We start from the raw sequence: 26,097 nt of genomic DNA, 5'->3' as shown, positions 1-26,097 counted from the left end.
GGTGGGAGAATGAGACTGAGTCATCCTGTTGCCTCATGGTATGAAATCACTGGCTCAGCTCTGAAATTGTTGACCCAGATTGTTAAGTTCCCAGCAAATATTTACAGCTGTATCTGGAGTAACATCCCACAGCCCCCAGGTTGGAACCAGCCCAGTCTTCCTGCTGGCCCTGCCTTTATGGCTGCCTCTGCATGCAAGAGCTTAGTGGGGCCTCTGTCTGGGAAGGAAAGCAGCTTTGTCAAGCTTGTGTGTCCATGTTTCATCACAGGACTGAAAGCAGCGAACAGGCAGCTGTGATGTATTGATCAGGGTAGGCGGCACAAAATAAAAAAATAAAGGAGCCATATGACATTTTTTGCCCAGGCTGAGAAAGGCGAGGGAGCATGTACCTGCTTACTCCCAGTACACCTGCTGCTGGGAAAACACGACATGTAATGACAACAGGGTAAACTGGACTAAAGACTAAGAGAGCGTGCCAGGGAACTTAACACAGCATTTCTATTGTCAATGGCAGATACCATCTTGGCTGTGAATCCTGGAAGACCCGCTTCCTGCCTTGCAGGCCTTTCCCCTTGGTGAGACCCAAGTAACGGAGCCTCAGCTTCCACAGCTGCTGCCTGACATGAACTACCATTGGCAGAATTGGCAGCGGCAGCAGCAAAGACTACCTGGGCTATCTTTGGAGCTGGAGAAGGAGGAGGAGGAAGAGAGGACAGAGGGTGAAGAGAGAGCTGTGAGTGAAGGGCAGCCCTTTCCCCATCCTTTGAACCCTCTTGAAAACAAACTGCTGTACCTAGACCTGTGTGTGGATAATGCAGCTGTGGGCAGCCTGAGGAAGGGCCACCCACCTTGGGCCTGCCCATAAAAGTCTAGAGTGAGAGACTTGGGTGATGTCCACTGTGTCTAGGAACTCTTCTCATTGTGAGCTTTCTGTGGGTGAGCCGAGTTGGTTTGGACTGGACTCTGGGTGAGAACCCAGAGGCTGAGGGGAGAGTATGTCAGAAGGAAAATGAATTGTTATTGATTTATATCAGGCATGTCCAACAGGTAGATCGTGATCTACCAGTAGATCCCTGGACATCTGCAGTAGATCACTGGTAGATCACTTGCTCCCCCCAAAGAAGCTGAACAACTGTGGCTGCCCTAAAAAAGCTCAACATCTTTGCCCTGCACCCCTAAAATGACCTGAACCACAAAAAACAGGGCTTTCCTTCCTTAAAAAAAGCTCAGCGTCGCTTTCTTCCCTAGATAAGCTCTTTTACAAATTTTATGTGAACCCCCCCCCCAAACAGGGCTTTCCTTCCTAAAAAAACTCCACAACTTTGACCTGAACCCCAAAAAGGGTTTTTTAACTTTTTAAACTCTGTGAGTAGATTGCAGTCTCTTGGAAGTTGGCCACCCCTGATTTATATGAATTAGTAACTTTGTATTAATGTAACATTTTTATATGTAACAATGTATTTTTTGTAATATATTGCTTAAGTTGTCTGTTGTTGCTTCTGTTTTCTGTACACCCCTTAGATATCTTTTTAATATATTAAGTGGTATAAAAATTAAATAATAAATATTTAGTGACTCCTGCAGGGCTGCTCGCATTGCTGGATTCTGAAAATGCACTCAGGAAATCAGAGCAGAAGTAACTGGGATTGGTTGCAACCCTCCATCTAGGGCACATGCTCTCCCTCGCTGGTCAGAAGAGAGGCAATTTGTGATTGGGCCGTATGGCAACAGGGACATTGGGCAGGATAGCCCTTTGGCTTCAAGGGACACTATGTCCCTCTGATCCTGTGCCTCGAAGAGTAGCCTGATCGGTAGATATCAAGCAAACCTGAAACTGGAATAATTGGCGGGAAAAGCTTTCTGTACAAAATTTCTATTTTAGGAGACTGCTGCTTAAAAACACAGGAGCAGGGTCTGCCTGTGGTGGGAATCCTACTGGGGTCTTCTAATCTCACAATCTTATTCCCACAGGGGCCCCTGTTTTATTGGGCATTGGTGACGCATTCACCCTGTGGCAAATGCAGCAGTGATGCAATGCCTTGTGCACTCACGTCCTGCTTGTGAGTTTCTCTAAAGCCACCTGAAGAGCATGCTGCACTGAATGTTGGTCTGATCCAGCAGGACTCTTCTTCTGCCCTGACGCTGCTGGGACTAAGGCCAATGCAAGAGTGATTGTGTGTGATTATGTGCCATGTTTGTTTGCCTTAAAGGAATTATGAGCAGAGCCGAAGATATATGAGCAGGGCTGAGCTGCAACTGCCCTGAGCTACTGCAGCTGAAATGATATGGCATGAAATCACTTGATAACATATTCATCAACACCGCGATATTAGGAGTTGTGATGGATAGAAGGGAGCCAAGAAGCATTGTGAGTTGTTGATTGAGAGGTGGGGTAGGTGGAGGGAGAGGAGGTCCCTATGGCTTCTGAGCTCAGGCCCCATAACTCAGCACAGGCTTCCTGACTAGAAAACTGCCTGACGCTGCAAATCCTCTTGCTGGCATCTCCCTTTGGGTGCCCCATCCTGAGGGAACAGAATAAGGAGGAGAGGGCTGCATTGCATAGCTCTCATTCCCCAGCTTTCCTAGCCCTGCGTCCTAACATGTCTGGGCTCCCAGGAGCTTTTCTAGCCTTCTCCATCTGCAGTATCCCACCCCCAATAAAGGCATTCAACTTTACCACCACCACCACCACCACCCTGACCTGGAAGAAGCAGGCGCGCACGCGCGCGCACACACACAGCGAATGTTCCTGTTTCTGTCAACCCTCCCTTTTTTGTGGGAAACTCTCTTATTCCAAGCCACAGCTGTCAACCTTCCCCCTTTTTTGTGCTGGAAATTCCTTTATTCCAGCGCCGTTTCCCGCTGCTATCCTGGATTGTTAGATATACGTAGACTGTCCCCGGGACAGGTGAGGCTGCTGATCTCTTATTTTCATATCCGAAAGTTGACAGCTATTAAGTGGGAATGCAAGCACTGCTCGGGGAGTGGCGTGCCCTTTGCTAGCCTCCAGTCCTAGCAAATGCCCAACCTGACACCCTTTAGTCTAGAGCAGGGGTGGCCAACTCCCAAGAGACTGCGATCTACTCACTGAGTTAAAAAACTGGCAGTGATCCACCCCCTTTTTTGGAGTTCAGGTCGAAGTTGTTGAGTTTTTTAAGGAAGGTGGAAGGCCCATTTTGAGGGGGTTCGGGTCAAACTTGTTGAGTTTTTTCAGGGAGGAGGTAAAATGTTGAGCTTTTTTTACGGGCGCCACAGTTGTTCAGCTTCTTTGGGGGAAGACAGTGATCTACCAGTGATCTACTGCAGACATCCAGTGATCTACTGGTAGATCATGATCTACCTGTTGGACATGCCTGGTCTAGAGCCAGCCTGACCTCTATCAATAAATACATAGCTTGCCTCAATCTGAACACCACCCAGCTGCAGTATATAAATCCAATAAATGATACTAATAATAAAGTGAGAATTCTCAGGTGTGTTTGCTGAGTGAAGGGGCATTTGTGTGTGTGTGTGTGTGTGTGAGAGAGAGAGAGAGAGAGAGAGAGAGAGAGAGAGAGAGAGAGAGAGAGAGAGAGAGAGAGAGAGAGAGAGAGAGAGAGAGAGAGAGTTAACGTGCTGTTCCTGTTGAGTATCCTGAGGAAAGTCAGGGCACGCTCCCTTCCCCACTCTGGGGCAGCTGCTCCTCTCCTCTTAGCCCCCAGCGGAGCGCGCTGCGTCCGGCTCTGGGAAGCCCCTTCGCGTCTCCTCCCGCCGGGACTGCCTGGGCGCCTAGCGGGCGCGATCCGGGGCCGGCGCGGGGCGGGGCCGGCGCGTCTCTCCCTCCCCTCTCTGGACGCAGCGCTGCCTGCGCGCCTCCCCGCGGAGTCTGCGAGCGGAGCAGGGAAGCGCCCTGTGCGATCCCGGCGCTGAGCGAAGATGGCACAGCCGGCGAGGCGCCTGATCTGCTTGCTGGCCCTCCTGTGGCGCGGACTTCCCCGGACGGGGGCAGGTAAGGGGCGCCGGGCACTTAGCGGGAGGCTTCGCGGGAGGCCGTCTGGGTTGCGGTCCGGGCGCCTCTTACGTGCAGCGCCGAGCGCGCGTCGGACAACGCGATGTAAACGAGCCGGACGGAAGTGTCCCCTCCGGCTCCGTATTGTCCACACAGGCAGCCAGCAGCTCTCTCCGGGGTTTCAGGCAAGGGACGTTCCCAGCCCGATGCGGAGAAGCCGGGCATTGAACGCGGCACGTCCTGCGTGGAAAACAGGCGCTCATCCACGGAGCCCCTTCCTTCAGTTTGAAGAGTGGAGATGCCATTTAAAAGAATGACTTCTAGCAACACCTTGGGGCACCCCAGGTTTTTGAGGGCTACCTGTGCCAGTGCGTTTGTCACACTGAGTCTGATAACTCAAGCTGAGAGCAGGAGACACTTCATTCAGGGCCTTGGTTCGAGCCCCACATTGCATTCCTGCATTGCAAGGGGTGGACTAGATAACCCTCGTGGTCCCTCCCTTCCAAGTCCACGATCCTATGATTCTTTATCTCCATATTCCATGGCTCCTCCTTCCACCCCATCACCAGCCACCTGTTCCACAGGTGAGGGAGCGGAGAGCCCTGCACCGTTTGAGGGGTTCCCACAGGCGTGTGAGGCATAGCTGTCAAGTTATCCCTTTTTTACAGGGATTTCCCCTTATGCTGAATAGGCTTCCTCGCGAGAAAAGCGAAAACTTGGCAGCTATGGTGTGAGGAGACCCAGGACACCTCTCTCCGAAAATCCATGGGGGGGGGAACGGTCTCGGAGAGTAAAGCAGAAGCACCCCCTCCCAAGCCCCACCGAGATGATGGAGGGACTGCAAGGAGGGCCATTTATCCCGCGCACATCCAATATGCATTAGGGGGGGGGTCCTCATTGAGGGATGTTTAACTCCGTCCTGTTTTGGCTGGTGCAAAAGAGGGAGGCACCACACCTGTCAGTATGGATCCAATTCCTACCTCAGTGTGTGTGTCCCTTTCCAAGGGTCAATGTAAATAAACCCCTTTACCCAGGGTGCTTCCCCACAGTATGATGATGGTAAATATTTATATATCAATTTTTAGTGTTCAAAGTATTCAGCGAGAACATTTAGTTGCTTAAAAAATAAAATACAATTTGACTTTAAAGGTGCCACAATTAATAGGGACAGTGGGTTTTTAATGAACACATTATCATTTTTAGTACAAGTGCTTATGAATGCCCTCCCCTTCATAGACGATAATGCCTCTTCTAAGATGCTGCCTGATGCTGGCATATGCATTTGTGTCTAAATACAAAGAAAGTGTGGTTCTTGCTTCAGAAACTATCCACATGTTAATACATACAAATATAATTGATGGATTAATCGACCTTAATTTAACATAATGCATACTATTGATGGATTAAAATGTATTTAATAGAGTTGCAGTGCTAATGTTATCCCATCAATGTGGACCTCCAGACCTTCTCGGTGGTAACACATGCTTAAAATACCTTGATCCCAAACATTCATTTAGCATTCTGAGCCTATAGAGCATGTTTAGGGTTGCCAGACTCAATAGTGGACAGGACTTCTGTGCCTTTAATTGCCCTGCTCTCTTGAGTCTGGAAACCTTAAAGAGAAACCAGCAGACCCTTTGTTTAATTTCCAAGCAAAGGGTCTGCTGGTTTCTCTTTAAGGTTTCCAGACTCAAAAGTGAGCAGGGCAATTAAAGGCACAGAAGTCCTGTCCACTATTGAGTCTGGCAACCCTAAGCATGCTCCATCCTCCGCCCCAAAGAACAGCATCCCTCAAAATATTTTCTGCTTGTGCATGGATGCCACTGGTGTGGCTACAGAAGGACCAGCACATTGTGAACACATTGTTATTAGTACATACAAATGGTGCCTGCAACAAACTGTTGCAGTTGTGGAGTGCTCGTGGTCACCATTCCAGCCATTTCCATATAAATCGGATCACTTTCCCAAGGCCACACCTTAAGCTTCATTGTGTAAGGCTACATTGTGTTAGGCTACATTTAAGCATATGCAATTCATGCTTAAAATATGACTTGTAGCACCTAGAAGTCATACTTTAAAATATATGTTGGTACACATGCATGCCATGGGGAACTTTTGCAGCCATCATGCAAATGGCTGCAGGATTGTATTGGATATAGCAAGCTCCATAAATTTAAAGTTGCTCAGAATGCAGTGGGCAGGTTATAAAACGAGACTTGTTAAATATCTTAAAATATCATGTTAAATATCTTAAAAATATCTTCACCACTCATGTAAGTTTGGTAGTTTTAGATTCTGGACTTAATGGTTTTCTGTGGGCTATGTGTGTGGGGTGGGTGAGTGGGTGGGATTCCATTTTAGATGATGCAGTAAGTCAGCCCTGCTGTGTTTGGGGGTGGGGTGAGGCCCTCCTGCTCATTTTGCTGAGTTGGGCCCTGGACTTCTGCCCCCAACCAAGTCCTGCCCTGATCTTCAATTGCCTCCAGTTTGTTGGTTGGTTCCATGTAAATTACTGGTGTTGATCTGTAAAGACCCACACATCCAAGGACTGAGGTTGTTCTCCTGTATGAACCAGCCTGTTTGCTCTGTTCACCATCTGAGACCCTGCTCCCTGCGTACCCCTGCCTTGGGGAGTGAGGCAGGTGGTTACCAACTGCAGGATATTTTCTCTTGTGGAATGCCTTCCTTGGAAGTATTAGGCTGGTTGCTTACTCCTCTTTCTTTTAGCACCAACTTAAAATATATTTTGATTGCATGAGTGTTTGGTGGGTGATTGATTGCATAGAAATTGTGTCCCTGCCCTATTATTTCTATCTGCTGCATAGTTCTGCTCCCACTTTATCAGTGTATATATATAGTTGTTATTTAAGGCCAGCCTTATGTGTATGTTCCTCACTTCCACTGTGTATTCATAAGGGATTTGATTTAGATTGTATCTTACTGGCCCAGTGGTTTTTCCTACTTTCTTCAGTTTAAGCTGGAATTTTGCTATAAGAAAAAAGTGTTCTCGAAGCGACCAACATGAGTTTGACCAAACTGCGGGAGGCAGGAGTGCCTGGCGTGCTCTGGTCTATGGGGTCACGAAGAGTCTGACACGACTAAACGACTAAACAACAAAATGTGTATGTGTAATGGTACTGTTTTGGCTACTCTTGAGTAAAGATGCCCAATTCCGCTCTGTCTTTAACAATTTTATTGTGCATAGTATTTACAGTGCAGAGATAGCAGAAAACATGACCTCTCAGTCGTAGAATCCAGGAGTGGACGTTTCCCATTGCGTGTCCAGCATAAGAGTTTGGGCACCCCGAAATGCCTCCTCCCGACCTTACGTTAATTCGGACGCCGGAAGGGGCTGCCTGTTCCCCCACACCTGTTGGTCAGGGCGTTGCAAGGGCTCTCTAACATTGCCGAGCCCTGACTCCTCCATCCCACTAACTTCCTCACTCCTCCCCTCTGACCCGCTGCTGCTGCTGCTCTCACTGGGCAAAGTGCTGGTCAGCAAGATGGGGGGAGGCTCCCTGTATGGAGGTCCCCTGACAGTATGTTTATAAAAATGTTTTATATCTGTTTTTCAAATTGCATTTCTTAATTATTATGTCAGCTGCCATGATGATTGCTGTGTTGAAAAGGCGAGGGGTGAGAAGTGTTTTTAATGAAATGAAATAAATTAATAAGCAGGAATCTATGAACCACAGAACCACCAGAGTTCCTAAGATCTTACTTATAGATGGGCTGGTGGAAGAAGGCCTGCAAGGGAGATTGGATGTGTGTGTGTGTGGGGGGGGCAAGCTGTGCAGTTTGCCTTTCTCACAGCCACCCATGAAGATGAATAATGCAGACAGGCACCCACAGCGAGGGGCTTAGATAAACACTGTGCAGCAAAGTACACACTCTTGTATCTAACCTGCGTAGAAGGCAACCCTCAGACACAAAGAGATGGGCAAATACAGATAGGAAATGAACACATTTGAATAATGTTCTCTCTGTATCTCTCTCTCACACATGCACACACAAATATTCAAGTGCACTTTTCTTGATATTTATTGACTTACTTATTTTCATTGCTTATTTAGAGCAACTACTTTTCTCCTTAAAACAACCCAACGAAACCTCAGAGTGACAAGCAATGCTACGATCACATTGTTTTTGCACCAGTTTCTCCTAGAAAAGGAGTTTTCTGGCCTCTGCTTACTCCAGTGTAAGTAGCTATCTAGCGAGGCCTACGGTACCTTACAAACTGTGCTTGTTAGTTTGTTTAGATCAGGGGTAGAGTACCTTGTTGGCCTGATCTTTATCTCCCCACCAACTCTTGTGGGCCAACTCATCTGTCAAAGTTAACTTGTGGGGGGAGGGATCTACTTCACCAGTGTGTTCCCCACAGGGAACACTCTGGCAAAGTGGCACCCAACAGGATTGAACCCTGTCCCTCACCCATCAGCTGATTGCACCCTGTGGTTTGGGGGAAATGGCCTTGTGGACCAACTTGGACCCTCTGGTGTCCCAAATTGTCCCATGGACTGGAGGTTCTCTACCTCTTGTTTAAATTTATACTCTGCCCTTTAGATACACCATTGTGATTATGCCTTAAGTATAAAGTAACCAGGGCCGTCTTAAGTGTATCTGGCGCCCTGGTGCCCTGGTGCGACGGATCCCTCCGGTGCCCCCCTGCCCCGTTTCCCAGCACGGCGGGCGGCAGGCGGGTGCAGCTGTGTGGTGCCCCCCTGGCGGCCCGGCACCCTGGTGCCACCCGGCCTGGCCGCAGGGTCAGCCCAGAAAGTAACCTAGCTATCCTATAAAGACAGTATCCATATAAAACAGATAAACAAAACTTTAAAAACCTGTTTGGGGTGAAGAATATTGTTCCCTGGCAGCCTTGCTGTGGAGAACATTCCAAAACTGGGGGGGGGGGGGTATTGTCACCACTGAAAAGGCCCTTTTCCTGGTAGCCACCCACTACCTCAATATGGACAGACACTGGTGGAGTTTGGCCACTTTCACATACTGTGACCCCTTAAAGAGCTTTGAAAGTTAGGAGCAGCCCTTTAAACTGGGCTCAGAAATGCAGCAGAAGCTAGTGCAACTGAAAAAGCACCCCCACAATGTGCTTGTCATGCCCCTTTCCCTGTAAGCAGTCTAGGATCTGTATTCTGAACTTTTGTAATATTCATTCAGGTAGTAAATGTAAAACACTTTGAAAGCAGAGGCTTTGTACAAATGCTAATTCCTGACTTGAAACAAATAGCAGTAGTACCATCTATAAAGCAGGTTTGCTGCTGATTTTGCACAAGGCTTGATATGACACCTGCAGGGATCAGCATGGGGATCTGTGCAATCTTGTAAATTGCAAGATACCTCCAGGTATACAAACACTAAGCAATGCAATAGAAAAAAGAAGGAAATCTTGGGCAAGGGCAAGGTGATGGTTTTTTTTTTACATAACAGCCTTCTGTGACTGGAAGTGCATGCAAGCTTTTGAGCAAGATCTTGAATGAGTAAAGGTGGCTTGTGCAGCTCAGAAGCTTATTCTACCCTTGCGCCAAAGTGCGTGGCAAATACAAAAAAAGTTCTTTTTACCCACACATGGATGCAGGAACATGTTTCAGGCCACTTCTGTGTGGCTTGTTCTGGAAGGGATGGTGTGTTTCACACACACTGAGTCCCTGTCGGTTCAGATCAGATCGGAAGAATCTTTATTTGCATCAGCCACTAGCCATAGCAATAAAATAAAATACAGTGTACCGAAGATACAGATAAATGCTTAGCTATACAAAATACAGTGGAACCTTGGTTTACGACTACCTCCGTTTACGAAAACCTCCGTTTACAAACGCCGCGGACCCGGAAGTGTTTACATCCGGGTTCCGCAGCGTTGGATGTGCAGATGCGATCTGCGCAGTTCATGCGTGCGCAGAAGTGCTCCTTCGGTGAGCGAATGCCTCGGCGAGCGAACGCCTCCACAGAACGGATTGTGTTCGCAAACTAAGGTACCACTGAACATTCTAGAGCAGGCATCCCCAAACTTCGGCCCTCCAGATGTTTTGGACTACAATTCCCATCTTCCCTGACCACTGGTCCTGTTAGCTAGGGATCATGGGAGTTGTAGGCCAAAACATCTGGAGGGCCGCAGTTTGGGGATGCCTGTTTTAGAGGTTTTCATCAATAATAGTAATATATCATATTCTAATTGCCCCTGCTAAAAATTTTGCAGTTTTTGCTGTCACCTGGTTATCTTGATCTGCCTGAAGAAAAGACCTTGTTGGTTCTACACTTGCCTTCCTTGATAGTGAGTGGTGAAAACAAATAATCAGCAGTCGTTAACAGCCATCAACAGGTTTACCACTCTTACAGCCCATCACCCATTCCCATCACCCCCCCCCACCCTCTGAATATATATACGGGTCTGGGTGCTTCTGTTTCAAGTGTATCATACCAAAATAAAAACTTAGTTGGTCTTTAAGGTGCTACTGAAGGAATTTTTTTATTTTGCTTCGACTCAGACCAACATGGCTACCTACCTGTGTCTGGTGAGCGTAACTGAGCATGCTCAGAGAAGGCAGCATAGTAGGGATCCACCAAATGATGATCTTTTACTGCTTTTAGGATGGGGCTGGATTTTTACTGCACCAGCAGTAAAATTCTAAGCATAATAATCACTCCATGTGGGGTGCAGCACATGGCACAAGTTTCTGCCCTGTCCATGCAAACTGCCAAGATAATAGTTTGTGGTGCTATAGAGAAATTGATGCTTACACAGAGGTGTAACTAGAGTCCTTTTGTGGCCTTGGCAAGGAACTGTTTCAGTGCCCCCCCCCCCAAATCACTTCACTGTGACCCAATAACTCTCTCTCTCTCTCTCTCTCTCTCTCTCTCTCTCTCTCTCTCTCTCTCTCCAACAAGGGAGTGCATATACATATAAAAAAAGTAAGGGTAAAGGACCTCTGGATGGTTAAGTCCAGTCAAAGGCAACTATGGAGTTGCAGCGCTCATCTCGTTTTCAGGCCGAGGGAGTTGGTGTTTGTCCACAGAACAGACAGTTTTGTGGGTCATGAGGCCAGCAGGACTAAACCGCTACTGGCACACAGAGGACAGTGCCGAGTGCCAGAGTGCACAGAAATGCCATTTACCTTTCCGCCGCAGCGGTACCTATTTGTCTACTTGCACTAGCATGCTTTCAAACTGCTAGGTTGGCAGGAGCTGGGACAGAGCAACGGGAGCTCACCCCATTGTGGGGATTTGAACTGCCAACCTTCCAATCGGCAAGCCCAAGAGGCTCAGTGGTTTAGACCACAGCGCTACCCGCGCCACTGTTCAGAGCATGCACATATTGACTTGCATCCCCCGCCACTTAGGCACTGATGTATGTGACATCAGATGTCTGTCTGTGCAGCGAGTATTAATCAAAGACAGTCTCTCATTCATGTCACAGTTGTCTGGAAATGCAGCAATGAGCCGGGAAATGCGTTTGATCCCCCTCATGGCCATCGTTGATGCTCGGTAGTGTTAACATCATCATGTCAAACATTTGCTAGGGGAATGCAAGATACTCCTGGCCCCTCGAGCAAGTTCTGACATGGGTCTAGGACAACTACAGCAGGGGGAGAGAAGACTGATAGTATGAGATCTTGATGTTTTATAATGGCTTGGCAGCTGGACCCAGAGCTGGACAAAACAGCTCTGTTCTTTAACCAGAGCTGAATGAGGGCATCAACAGCAGAAAGGCCCAAGACATTTGATCCCAAGAAACATCTACAGCTTCATTCCAAGCTTGCCAGAGACTTGTTTGGACATGATGGAGAAAAAAAATGAGAGGCCTTTCAGGCAGATGAGCTCAGCGTCTGCACCTGAAATGCCACAGGGATTGTGGGACGGCTCTAGATGACAGTTGCCAGGAGATGTGCTTTGTCTGCATGCATGTAGCAACAAGCTTGAGGGCATCAAATAGTGGTCAAGAGCAGAGATAGATAGTCACATGTGCCTGGTCTCTGTGCAATTTGGATGAATGTCTCTCTTTTTGTCAATCACCATTTGATTTCCACCAAACATATAATCATTGAGGACTGATGCTGCTTATTCCACCTCCTCCTTACTTCCACTGTCTCAAATGCTATATATAGGAACATTTTGCAGAGCACTGGCCGTGCTGCCAGGACTTTCAATCAAAGAATGATACAGCAGGAAGGGACCTTGAGATCATCTTGTTCAGGGTACACTGTGTGGTGCCTTCCAGATGTTGCTGGATTGCAACTCCCATCCACTCCAACCTGCAATGGTCAGAGGGATGTGAGTTGTAGTCCAGCAACATCTGGAAGGCCCACAGGCTCCCCTTCCCTGTCTTTTCTCACCCAACCTCTTGCTCATTGTGCACGTGTCACTCACAAACCACGTGTTCAGGCAGGGGAGGGGGGTTATCCTTGTTCTGCGGGGCAGCAGTGCAAGTATGTGAGGGTGGGAGAAAGGGAGGGCTATCACCTAAAAGTCTATCATAGTTCAAAATAGTAGCCCCAATAACAGGGAGCACTTCTATGGCAATGCATTTTGTTTCCCACTATCATTGCTCCTATCACCAAAGGCTGGGAGCAGCTGAAACCCTTCAGTCCAGTTTTCCCTCCTCGTGTCTGTGTGTTGCTGCCCCCCCCAACAACCGATGTTCCCCATGCACAACCGTCCCTTGCTCCACACAGGTGACTTGCTCTCCATATATAGTTCACATCCCCCACAACCTCTGTCACCATCCCAGTTGCTTTGGTGCAATAGCAAAATGCTGACCCCCCCCCACACCGCCACAGTGTCCGTTTGATGGGGTAATGTTACAATGTAGGGAAGTGATCAATTAGCCTTTCTCTTTTGTTTCGAAGAATAGGATGAGCAACATGTTCCCCAGCCTAGGGTCTCCTTTCCAGACTGTAACCTGGGCAAGTAGGTTATGTGCAGATTTCCTGAATGACTATTAGCTAAGAGTTTGGGAGAAGATGTGTTTTGAAGATGCATTTTGCTGCTGATTCTCCATAGTGGTAACTTCATGAAGTCCAAACAATCCACATGGGAGCTTGTTACAGTTCCACAGAATCCTTTCACAGAGTCTAGACAAGATCCACAATCTTATTACATCACATATGAACTTGTACAACTGATGAAGCCCAAGACGGCGAAACAAGGCCAATATTCTGGAAATCCTTGTCTAGACTCCGTGAAAGGATTCTGTGGAACTGTAACAAGCTCCCATGTGGATTGTTTGGACTTTATGAAAAGACACAGGTGGAATAGACACTAGTACATGTATGGACCTCGTGAATGAACTGATCTGTGACTGAACTGATCTACTGGGTCTTCTGCTTTCTCCGTTGAACTATGAGTTATTTCCATTGAACTCTGTAAGTTATTTGATATGACATAGTGAATAATATATTTTATTTATGTAAGAGCTCAGCCGGTTACGTCTTGTGTGTTTGTTGAGCACTTTTATTTAAAAAGCAAAGGTAAAAAGCAAAGATCTGCACACACAAATTGGAACTGGAAAAGCAATGTTTGTTTCACTTCAGCACTCATGCCATAGTGACTCATGGGAATAAATCATATGGAAGCCCTCTAATGAATCCTTGCTACCAAGGAGTGTGGTGGAGTCTCCTTCTTTGGAGGTCTTTAAGCAGAGGCTTGACAGGCATATGTCAAGAATGCTTTGATGGTGTTACCTGCTTGGCAGGGGGTTGGACTGGATGACCCTTGTGGTCTCTTCCAACTCTATGATTCTATGATTAGAAATGGAAATTGACGTAGGATACAGCATCCTGGGAATGTTTGGTTTTGAGTTTTAGAAAGCATAAGTTTCTAGCTCTTGTGATTACAGAGAAGAACATGAAAATAAATAGGCAGTCAAGAAGTGCAGGTGGAGGAAACCGGGAAGGGCTTTTAGTGAGAGAAAGTGGCGCATAATGGCTAAAAGACTGAGCTGTAAAACAGGAAGACCCTGTTCACATTTTTTGTCTGCCATGGACTTGTTTGGTTGGGAGTCATTTTGGGAGTCATTTTGGACTCACAGCTGTCCATGGAGGCACAGGTCAGTTCTGTATCCAGGGCCGCTGTTTACCAGCTCCAGCTGGTACGCAGGCTGAGACCCTACCTGCCTGTGGACTGTCTTGCCAGAGTGGTGCATGCTCTGGTTATCTCTCACTTGGACTACTGCAATGCGCTCTACGTGGGGCTACCTTTGAAGGTGACCTGGAAACTACAACTAATCCAGAATGCGACAGCTAGACTGGTGACTGGGAGCGGCTGCTGAGACCACATAACACCGGTCCTGAAAGACCTACATTGGCTCCCAGTACATTTCTGAGCACAATTCAAAGTGTTGGTGCTGACCTTTAAAGCCCTAAATGGCCTCAGCCCAGTATACCTGAAGGAGCGTCTCCACCCTCATCCTTCTGCCCGGACACTGAGGTCCAGCTCTGAGGGCCTTCTGGTGGTTCCCTCACTGCGAGAAGCAAAGCTACAAGGAACCAGGCAGAGGGCCTTCTCGGTATTGGCACCTGCCCTGTGGAATGCCCTCCCATCATATGACAAAGAGATGAATAACTACCTGACATTAGAAAACATCGGAAGGCAGCCCTTTTTGGGGAAGTTTTAAATGTGTGACATTTTAATGTATTTTAATCTTTGTTGGAAGCCGCCCAGAGTGGCTGGGGAAACCCAGCCGGATGGGTGGGGTACAAATAAATTATTATTATTATTATTATTATTATTATTTGTGTATTGATTCGAAGGATATTATATTACTATTGTCTGTATTAGCATTAGGGTAAAGTAACTGCCTTTCGGTTCCAGAAGGAACAGCTACTGTTGGTTCATTTAAGCTGCTGTATTTGGATCCTCAGTCTTACTTGTTGTTGTTGTTGTTTACTCGTTTAGTCATGTCCGACTCCTGTGACCCCATGGACCAGAGCACGCCAGGCACTCCTGTCTTGCACTGCCTCCCGCAGTTTGGTCATACTCATGTTGGTAGCTTCAAGAACACTGTCCAACCATCTCGTCCTCTGTCACCCCCCTTCTCCTTGTGCCCTCCATCTTTCCCAACCTCAGGGTCTTTTCCAGGGAGTCTTCTCTTCTCATGAGGTGGCCAAGGTATTGGAGCCCCAGCTTCACGATCTGTCCTTCCAGTGAGCACTCAGGGCTGATTTCCTTCAGAATGGATAGGTTTGATCTTCTAGCAGTCCATGGGACTCTCAAGAGTCTCCTCCAGCACCATAATTCAAAAGCATCAATTCTTCAGCAATCAGCCTTCTTTATGGTCCAGCTCTCACTTCCATACATCATTACTGGGAAAACCATAGCTTTAACTATACGGACCTTTGTTGGCAAGGTGATGTCTCTGCTTTTTAAGATGCTGTCTAGGTTTGTCATTGCTTTTCTCCCAAGAAGCAGACGTCTTTTAATTTCGTGACTGCTGTCACCATCTGCAGTGATCATGGAACCCAAGAAAGTAAAATCTCTCACTGCCTCCATTTCTTCCCCTTCTATTTGCCAGGAGGTGATGGGACCAGTGGCCATGATCTTGGTTTTTTTGATGTTGAGCTTCAGACCATATTTTGCATTCTCCTCTTTCACCCTCATTAAAAGGTTCTTTAATTCCTCCTCACTTTCTGCCATCAAGGTTGTCTCATCTGCATATCTGAGGTTGTTGATATTTCTTCTGGCAATCTTAATTCTGGCTTGGGATTCATCCAGTCCAGCCTTTTGCATGATGAATTCTGCATATGTTAAATAAGCAGGGAGACAATATACAGCCTTGTCATACTCCTTTTCCAATTATGAACCAATCAGTTGTTCCATATCCAGTTCTAACTGTAGCTTCTTGTTCTACATAGAGATTTCTCAGGAGACAGGTGAGATGATCAGGCACACCCATTTCTTTAAGAACTTGCCATAGTTTGCTGTGGTTGACATGCGTAGTCAATGAAGCAGAAGTAGATGTTTTTCTGGAACTCTCTAGCTTTCTCCATAATCCAGCGCATGTTTGCAATTTGGTCTCTAGTTCCTCTGCCCCTTCGAAATCCAGCTTGGACTTCTGGGAGTTCTTGGTCCACATAGTCTTACTGGTTTCCACCAAAAGGCAGCACTGTGATTGCTTGAGATTGTTCCCTCCAAAATGTATCCCTTTTAAGCAAGTTTCCCGTCCCTATAAATGTAGCTTCCCTCTCCTCAGGTTTCAGTCTTCTTTGCCTTATTAAGGAAGAGTCACTAGAGAAACTGTCTCCAGCATGCTGTCAGAGAGCTCTAAGACTTACTGAAGTCACGAACCCCACATCACAATATTATTATTATTATCAAACATCTCTTGGTTCTTCCTTGGTGGTGGTGTTTTAGTGGTCCTAGAGTTCACCTCTCCCCATTTTCATAACTCTCCACTCTACATTTGCCTCATTTCTTTCCACAAATTCTACAGTTTTTGAAATGCAAAGGAAGCCTAAATGATTTCTGTATTGCTATCCCAAAGCATATAACTCTCTTTCTCTCTCTCCCTCTCTCTCTCTCTCTCCCCCCCTCTCTCTCCCTCCCCCCCTCTCTGTGTGTACACAGAGACACACCCACATACATATACCTCTATAGGCTGTATCCAATGCTAGTCCTACTCAGAGTCCTCACTGAAATTAATGGGCCTAAATTAGTCATGTTAATTAATTTCAGTGAGTTTACTCTGAGTAGGATTAGTAATGACTACAGTCTTATCTATCTATCCGGAAGCACGCTGCATAATTTATTTCAAATCACCCAGCATAGGTCTTGTTGCAGAATTTCATTTTGTTTTTTTTGTTTTTTTAAATCTTTGTTTGTTTTGATTCATTGTATACAAAGTTATGGTTGAGAACAAGGGCTGGGGCAAATACCTTGGCATCAAGAATGTACACAGCTGCTTACATTCTGTTCTTTGGCCTCATTCCTGGACAGCTAATACTCAGAAGTATGCAGTTTCAACCACAACTTTCTCTGAAAGGGGGTCAACAGGACATCAGGTCATATAATGTAGCCTGCACTTCCATGCCACACAGTACTGCAAGTACTGCTGCCTGCCAGATATGTCCCAGTATGGCAAGACTTAAGGTGACATTGGTGGCTGCAAATGCCAGTACTAAGGTCTGCCAAAACTAGGCCATCTCAGCTGAATGTAGGAAGCTATCTTCTACCTTAGTCAAACTGCTGGCCCATCTTGTTCAAAATTGTCTAGGCTGTCTAGTAGTTTCTCTCCTGAGTTTTCAGTCGGGAGTCTTTCCCAGCCCCATACCTGGTGATGTTTCAATCTGGGACCTTCTGCATGCAAAGCAGGTGCTCCACCCCCAGCCCCATAGCTCTATGAATCCCCCACAATCATAATCATAGAACTAAGAGAATGACATGCAGCCTGGGCTTGCAATATGAAACTGAAGTCAGCACTAAGAGGAATGTCAAGAACTAAGGCAGCGGTCTTGCTCCGTACCCCAGTATCTCTATGTATTTCTGGCACTGGCAACTAGAAAGGCAACCAAGCGCGCCAAACACCAGATAAACGTTAATTGTTGGTAGCCACTCTTGGCAGTGGATTTCAATTGCATGTTGAGACCCCGTAACCACCCCCTCAAGGAGGAATAAAAGGACACAGGATATAAGGTTAATGTTATTGGGCAAATTTAGGCCACAACTTTATTGGTGACAGAATGTGAGCGGTATTGGCTTAGGCATTCAGTAGACCAGGCTATATCTGACTCCTGCCCACTGCGCAGGAAGTCTGGTAGGGTAAACCACCGGTAGGGGGAGCCCCGTCGATGCAAACCAACTTGAGCTCCCCCCTGGGTTCCCGGAAGGGTCATGGCATGGCCCTAGCCCTGCCCCGGGCTTTGGACAAGATCCACACCCCCGGATTCCTTTAACGGAATACAACTATGCATGGAGGGGCAGGCGATGGCCAGGACTCCCCTCCCCCATCAGAAGGTCACCCAATGCCTAACCGCAAAACCTTACAAAGTTGTGACAATTGCTACAAGGTAGGCAAAAACCAAATGGCCTGAGCCAATTTGCCAAGTGGAAAAATTCCCACCAGGCCCCTTAACGGCGACCAACCGAGGTCCATAGCAAGGCCATTAAAGACTAAACCTCCCAATAGGGAGGGAGAGTGAGAGATCGAGAACGCGAGCCAAGAGGAAGTCTCTCGGCTTGCGCTGCTGTTTAGACTGGTCCTGGCCACGCCCCCCAGCCAGCTGATTGGCTGGCCGATGGATGACATGGCCAGGATCTCCCGGGTGGCGTGGAACAACACCCCCCCCCAAGAGGAGAGTGGGTGTCACGTGGTCCACCACAACTCCTCCCCACCGGGTGGTGGAGCAGATTTGCCATATAAATAAGTAAGACTGCATTAGGAGTAGCCTTCTTGGCAGTCACAGGGCCAAAGGATCACAGAGATGGATGAAAGGATAGAAATGCGATCTAGAAAATTATTAGCTAGCTGGCCTCACAGGGCTCTTCTAACCTCTATTGTGTGGGGGAGAGAAAGGCATGGCTAGACATGTGTTTATATGGAACAGTGCTTCTTAAACTGTTGTCACCTGAATATTCTGCTTTTCTTGCACTGGGCAAAGTGTTGCATTTTCTGGCTATATAACAAACACATGGGGGATAAGCTTGAGAGGCTTCCAAACAAAAACTTCACTGCTTCATTTGCCTTTTCTAAGTGCAACTCAGTGCATCAATATGCTCATGTGGCTGGGGTGAAGTGTGCCTATAGCTTTCCATTGCAGCGCTATGACTGAAAAGGCATGTTTCAAAAGGCAAGTTGTAAAATATCAAGAGGTATGTGTTTCCTTGTGGCTTTTGTCTCTTCTTCTCCCCTACTGATGCTTCCTCACTATTGAAATGTAGATTGTAAGCTCCTTGGGGATGGAGGCCTATCTGTTTTAGCTTCTGAAACCCTCAGTTGTTATGTATATTGGAAGTTCATGATGGATATAATTTGCTGCTGCTGCTGCTGTTGTTATTAACTATCATCACCACCATGCAGTTTCTTTATTTTGAAAATGTCTGTGCTGCCCTTCAGTAAAAACCCTCAGGGCAACATATAATAAAAACCAGTAGACATACAGAGCACCATGGAAATGAAATAGCAGAAGCAGCAAGAGAAACAAAATAAAATTTAGCAGAATGGTAAAATAATAACCAAGACTAGCTTATACTACTTGCTGAAATGCATTTAATTCTGGGAAATGTTCAGTGTTGTGGTATATCAAACATTCTGTTAGTGCAAGCATTTCTGCTTGTCAGATAAAATGCTACCCCTCCTGCTCTGGGGGTTCTTCTATGCCCCACTGAGCCAATTTCATGGGGCATTGGGGCTCATGGGGGAAGGAGAGTGGGGAAAGCCCCATTGCATAAGAAGAAGTCCTTGCACATGGCTTCCTGCCCAATCCATTCCATTTTTATTATTAACTAGCTGGCCCTGCCACACGTTGCTGTGGCTAATTCCTGTGACTGCCCCACCCTGTGCCGATCCATGACGTATCCCGTCCCCTCCTCCCCCCCACCCTTAGCTTATCCTTGTGATACCCCCCTCTCTGTCCCGACCCATGACGTATCTGTGACATTGACCTATGATAGTGCTGGAGGTGAAATAGTTAAACAGGTTAACCAATAAGAACCCAAGGGGGGTGGAGTCAGAGGGACTATAAAACCAGCCCTGAAGGGGAGTTGAGTTAGTTCAATTGAGTTCGTAGTTCAGTTGGGATTGGAGTGGGAGTTGAATTGCGGGGGAGTCTGTGGATAGGTTGAGTTAGTGTAGCAGAAAATAAGCTGAGTCCTTAACAGTTACAGTAGTTGCTAGGAAGTTCAGTAGATAACTCAAGGGTGAAACTGGATGCAGGAAGGAGGTTGGTTTAGGGAGTGTGAGCAGGTATAGGAAGGTATAGGCCGGTATAGGCACCAAGTGTTTATAATTGACTGAAGACCGTTTATAAAACCACATGCTTGTTAAACTGCAATAAATAAACAGAAGTTTTGTGTTCCAATTTAACCCTGACTGGACTCAGTATTTTACCAGGTAGAGCCTAGTTGGTGGCAGCGGGAAATAAAGTGGTGGCACAGGGATCAATAGACCGTGAAAGGTCCGGGGACCCCGTGTGATCGCCACAGTATCATGTCCCCTTCTCCCCCCACCCCCAGCTCATCCCTGTGACTGGTCCCACTGTGTCCTGACCCATTCCATCCCCTCCACCCCCCACCCCCACCCAGGCAAGTCAGTACCTCCATTCGGCCTAGTTTGTAAAGGCTTCGGCCTAGTATGTAAACGGGAGCCAAGGTGCTGTTGAGAGGGAAGGTTTTTATAGGTGTAGTACCAGTGTAGCCGCAGCTAGAGGGCGCTGGCTTGCAACCTGGTTCTTTTCCCAGAATGCATTTTCGTCTGAATGGTGTGTTTTGAAACACGGGGTTTTAGGGGTTTTACATGGCACCTGTCTTTTAAAACAGTATGGGCTTGCTCTCATATTCACATGCGTCATTGTGTCAAAATTTGAACGCAATCGGTCAAGCGGTTTTGGTGAAATATGGATACTAACAGACATGGCCAGTTTACATTTATATATATATAGATAATAACATGGTGGGAAAATACCTGTTCAGGTTCCTGATGATGGCACTTGCTACTGCTTAGAACAGATGGCAAGATGGACCTCCTACTGCTGACTTGGACCTTGACTTTCCACTCATACCTTTGTACTCACCATGACAATGTTCATTTTCTCTCCAGTGGTGGTTGATTCTCTAATCGAAATGTCACCAGCTTTTCCCTTCATATTCTCCCAGAACAGTTTATTAACATTGCTTAATACTGGAGTGTTTGATCTGTTTAGACAGTATGGATAAGTTCATGTTTTTTTTGTATTTGGCTTCTGAGGAAACTGGAATATTTCCTAGCTCTGGAATGAGGTGAATGATTCTGTGTTTGGTGAGACTCTGTGTTGTGTTTTGCACATCTCTCTGCATTGGGGTGCCTGTTTGTGCAGTTGTTCCAGGCAGCCACTGCAGACAAATTGGCTTCTTGCTGGTTTTGAGTCAGCTTTCCACCTGCTTCTAATATTAGGACGGTTCCCATGGGCTGTGCCACTTATTGTTCAGCACCATGGACAGGTCACCAGGGAGGCCACCTGTTCTCAGGGAAGAAGATTCAATAACATGCAGCAGCAGTAGGTGGTGCTTCCAGGTTTGACATCATTGGCTCGGGGGTTGCCCTGGAATTTATCTTCTTTTACTGCTGGGAATGGAAAATCCAGATTTTGGCAGGTTGTGTAGATGAGCCAAGGGGGACATACGCCCAGCTGTGAACATCTGGCAGGCAAAGGCTCTGGCTGGAGCCCCATGGCCCATGTATCCAGCGGAGGAAGACTTGGCTGGCCTGTTTCCTTTCCCATATTTTTTCCTCCAGCGGAGCTGTTGCTGCCTGGAAAGGCTGGTAACTTGTCAGTGTATCTAGCAGTCCCTGAAGTTGAGCCAGGGACAGTCATTACCTGGGGGCAGGGATGGTCCCTACGCCTCTTTCATTGAATCAGTGCTGAAAAGCTTCTGTGTGCTGAAAATTAGCACCATTTTATGTCTGTTGCATGCCTCCCCCAAAGATGTTTATGTATTTGCATCTTTCCTGTCGCTGGATTTTTCAACACACTAGGAATGCTTGGATAATAGAATCATCCTCATTGGCACTCCTCTACCTAAGGGGGTCTGCAGTAGCACAATTTCTGTGGTCACAGGAATCTATAGCTCCTGACTTCTACAGGGCCCATCAACAGGCAATCCTGCTCCTTTACTCAGTAATGAAAGTAGCCAGACACACAGGGGAGCTTTTCCCTCTCTCCTTTCATGTGGCTCCCTCTGAGGCTTATAAGCCACTAGGAGGGTCTGGAACCTTGTAGCATCTCTCCAGCCCTGCCCTTCCTTACCTGGCTGAACAGCTTTCTTCTGAGCAACCAGCTGATCTAACAGCTTCTTCCTCCTACTCTCTACACCTATATCCCGAGTGATTCTATCAGCACATTATAGGATATAGCTATAGGGAAGGGCTAACTACTAGTGATACCTGAATTGGACCCACGTCTCTGCATACTCTGCTCCGTAGCTTCAAATGGATCTTGGGTACAAGAGGTGATGGGGGGTGGAAATAGTGGTGCTGAAATTCCTAGGGTAATGAGGAGAAGCAAGTTAGGGCTACATGCAGCTTAGCAGAGGAAAACCCATTTCCACTGGTCAGCCAGCCATTTTGTATTGTCCATGGAGAAGCCAGATACTCTGAATGGGAGAAAGTTTAGAAGATACTGTTCCACTGCCCTGCTTTGGCCTATTGTGATGGTTGTTCAAATAGCAGGGCTAAGAGACAAACAATGTGTTATAGCTATCTTGTTCAGATAGAGTTGTGGGGAGGTGTGGCTTTTCCCACCTAAAACTGATCTTTCTTCAGCATAGTGATGGTATTTTCTCCTGTGGTCAGTACTGACTTATTTGCATGCTTAGCACACACCCCTTCTTCACAGTTAGTCTACTGGGAATATAAATTTATCACCCGTCACTTCCATTCAAGCCTAGTTTGCTCTGAGCCCCTTCAACCTGCAGGTGAGGGGGGAACCTCATTGATTATCTGGTCTTCCGTACTAGCAAAAATTCCCTGCAGAAGAGCAAGAACCCCAAACCATTGGTGAGAAAACTAAGCAATAACTTTTCTCTCCCATGTTCCCTGCTTCTGTATGGAGGAGAAATATATTAGTCTCCTCCCATATCTGCACTGTGAAGCAGCCCAACCCAGATGACACAAGTTTATTATCTCCCTGAGAGCTAGGCCTCAGACTTGGAGCCTGGTGGGGTTTTCTCTCTTTGGTACCAGCACATTATGTTCCTTGGGATCAGATCCTGACTACATGAGGCGGGGCTTGGGATCAGCTAAGTTTGGGGCAGAACAGGTCAGGGCTGGAGCCTACAAGTAGCCAGAGACCACCCACAGTGCATTTTTTCCAAGCCACTTGCGGTTCATCATTTCCTCCTCAGCTCCCAGGCTGCAGCTCTGTGAATAACCCTCCTCCTCCCCACCCAAGCTTTCCTAATATCCTTCATTCCATCCTGACCCTAGCCCCTGTCCCTTCTCCACATTTTTGATGCACACCAGGCCAAATTGCAGATGAAGAGGGAGATCCCTTATTTGGCCTCCCAACATCTTTTTTTAAAAGGTAAAAACGCAGCCACGAGGAGAGGGAATTAAATCCTGCCCCCCTTGCCATTTTCCTGATTGAAATTCCCCTTCCTGAACTGCTGTTAGCCCCAGGAGGGGAAAGCAATGGGCACAGTGTAGGTACTTGTGTTCCTACTGGGACTAGAAGTAAGTTTGGGGGACAATTTTGATCAGGGAAGTGGCACTGGAGGAAGGGTTAAGCCACCTTTCCTCAGTGTGATGGTCCAGATCTGGTTTTTGCATTCTCCTGTGCCTTCTTTTCAGCTTAAAAAGATGTCTGGAAATCCAGTTATGGATCTCCCATGTCACATGTACTTTTGCATTCAAATCCAATTCAGAGCTTTTTGCTGCCTGATGTTATCCAAAAACATTGTGGGGGGATGATAAAGACATAGAATAAGCAATGCTGGGTCCACTTAGCTCCCTACCCACTGGGAAACATTTCCTCGATTTGCCAGCCAAGGACTCTTTGCACATGCAATTGCAGGAGATTTGGGTGGAAGTAGTTGAAGACTAAGTGGCTAGTGACCCTGTGCAAGCATACTCTGTGTTTCCCTGCCACTGAATTTCAGGAGAAGGTTGGACCTCTTTTAAAGATCATCTTGCTATGGGACCCCCGATCAGCTTCCGTGGAGCACCTGTGTTTGCTGGAACTCCATTTGGAAAGTGCAGATGCCATTCAAAGTTATGCTACCCGTAAGCATATCGGCATCTGTTAGCTAGAAGCTAACAGCATGAAACTCAGCACCTGGTAGTCAGAGGAGTAGCATAGACATGGAGGCTCAGGTTTGGGCTGTTTATTTGGGCTATAGCAGTGAGATCTGCAACAAAATGTTTTATTTCAGATTTTAAAAATATATTTCATTACAGGTTTGGTTTATTTAAAAATTGGAGCCCTTTTTAGTTCAATATTTCAGATGCTCTCAGCAGAGACAGTCAATGACATTTGCTGCCAACTCAGAATGGAGCCTGGCTGGTATCTCTGGTTTTGATTTCTCACCAATCTTCGTAGAATATTACTGATCTAAATGGCAGGTTGCTCTGAACCACAATGCCATTTCTCTTGTGGCCTCAGACACATAGTCGGGTTGGGTGATATTTTTCCTGCACACTTGTGTGAGCCCTTCTCACTGTCTCTGGGTGTGTACTTGCATGAGAAACTGTGTCATGTGAGTCAGGAGCTCATACATCTTAACCATGGCAACTTCTCCAATCTGAGAACTTTTGAAAAATGTGCTTTCCAGATTGCAGATGTTCTCTTGCAGCCAAGATCCATGAACTCTTGGCTTATATTGCATGCTTGCTCACATGAGCACGCACTCCTGAGCTGCTGAACTAGCCCTCAGTTTTTTTCTCCCCTTTGGCTTCTGATGTGAGATTTTGTACAACTCTTGTTTATTAGATGGAAACAAAAAATCGTGTTCACATCTCTTTGTGTTTGGAACACTGGCACACAGTATGTATCCATCTCAGCTTACTTTAACATGAACAAAGGCAAACCACATTAAGAGATTAATTTGGAAGGCATGTGTGAAACTTTATGGGCAGAATTCCATTTTCAATCCCCCTTTGCTGGTTCTAAGAAACGGATTTCCATGGGAAATCTATCTGCTTGTTCAAATTTTAGTTAGCCGTGTAAGCACTCTGTCATTCTTTCAATATTATCAATTACTTGTTTCTGTTGAAACACCCTCATTGTTTTTGTGCACATGTGCATCACACACAGTTGCACTGAATCATGGGTTTTGTAGTCTCAAGGCCGGGGTGGGGCAGCCTCTCATTAACGGGCAGTTCCTATACCTGCCATTGTATGTGATGAGGCGCCAGCCAGAACTCTTTCTGCTCCAGGAGTGGAAAATATGGGTGGGATTCAACTCACGAGCTCTGCCAGCAGAAGCCTATGCAAAGACTTCTGTTAGTGCAACAAGACTTCCTCCTCTCCTTGCCCTGTGCCCTCCCAAATTGGCTCTGCAGAGGTTCAGGGTAACCCCTGGAATAGCACACATGAAACAACAGGGCAGATTGTTCCATCAGGCAAGCAGAAATCCTTGCACTGATGGAGCAATAGGTTTAGCGTGATGTTGAAGTCCTCTCTGAGACCCCCAAATAAAAATTGCTAGGTAGGCTGGCCCCACTCTTTAAAATAACCTGGTAGGCAAATTCCACCCCTGTTTTGTCCCTGTTCCTCTGCTGGATTACCTTCCTCCACTGCCAACTGTGGGACAAACTTAAAAGTCCTGCTGGTCACAAGAGATGGGGAAAAGAATGAGCTTCATTCATGGAAGAAGTCAGGAGATGTAACAGCTGCAGCTGCCAGTTAATGCATGGTGGTTGTTAAAGGATGGAGGAGAAGAGCAGCAAATCAATTATTCTGGAGTAGATGCCTGTACAAAGTTATTGGTTTTGTGCAGAAATCCATTCCTTACTTTTTTCCACCTCAAAGTAGACTGTTGGTGGGCACTGCAGAGTTGTTTCTTGTTCTGCATGCTAGCTATGAAGCTGTTCTTTCTATGGTAGGCAGCAGATCCCTAGGAAAGGAGTGTGTTATACTGCAGGAGCAGGGAAAGGTCTTCATCTTCCCCCAGTTTCCTTCTTGTCCTCATCCCAACATAACTACAGAACTACAGATGCATTAAGTTGCTGTTGAAGTACTTGTGCTGGCTGGCTGTGGTCTTAGTTCCACTCTGGCCAATCAGCTCCCACTGGGTTCAGGCTAAGCCTGCATCCAAAACAGGGAGTAGCCTGTGTTGTACTCAGTTGTACAACTTCAGACTGGTGGTGAGGAAATAACATTTTTGAATGTTTCCTATGCTGTTTTGTGTGGCTTTAAAAAAAAGAACATCCCCGCAAGTAGAAAATTTGCTCAGCAGCAGTCTAGGCTACCTTTCTC

The 26,097-nt window shown here is 46.7% G+C and overlaps 1 protein-coding gene across 1 annotated transcript in view; it reads left to right on the top strand.

Moving 5' to 3' along the window:
* Positions 1-3,838: 3,838 nt before the first annotated feature.
* COL5A3 (collagen type V alpha 3 chain) overlaps positions 3,839-26,097 on the top strand; it is a 117,954-nt gene continuing 95,695 nt past the window's right edge. The window contains exon 1 of the mRNA XM_035101564.2: positions 3,839-3,988. Within this exon, the coding sequence (XP_034957455.2) occupies positions 3,916-3,988 (73 nt within the window). The 5' untranslated portion in view covers positions 3,839-3,915. The remainder of the gene's footprint in view (positions 3,989-26,097) is intronic.

This window comes from Zootoca vivipara, chromosome 2 (assembly GCF_963506605.1).
Source record: "Zootoca vivipara chromosome 2, rZooViv1.1, whole genome shotgun sequence".
Classification (NCBI taxonomy): domain Eukaryota; kingdom Metazoa; phylum Chordata; class Lepidosauria; order Squamata; family Lacertidae; genus Zootoca; species Zootoca vivipara.
This window is presented reverse-complemented; position numbering and strand designations above follow the sequence as displayed.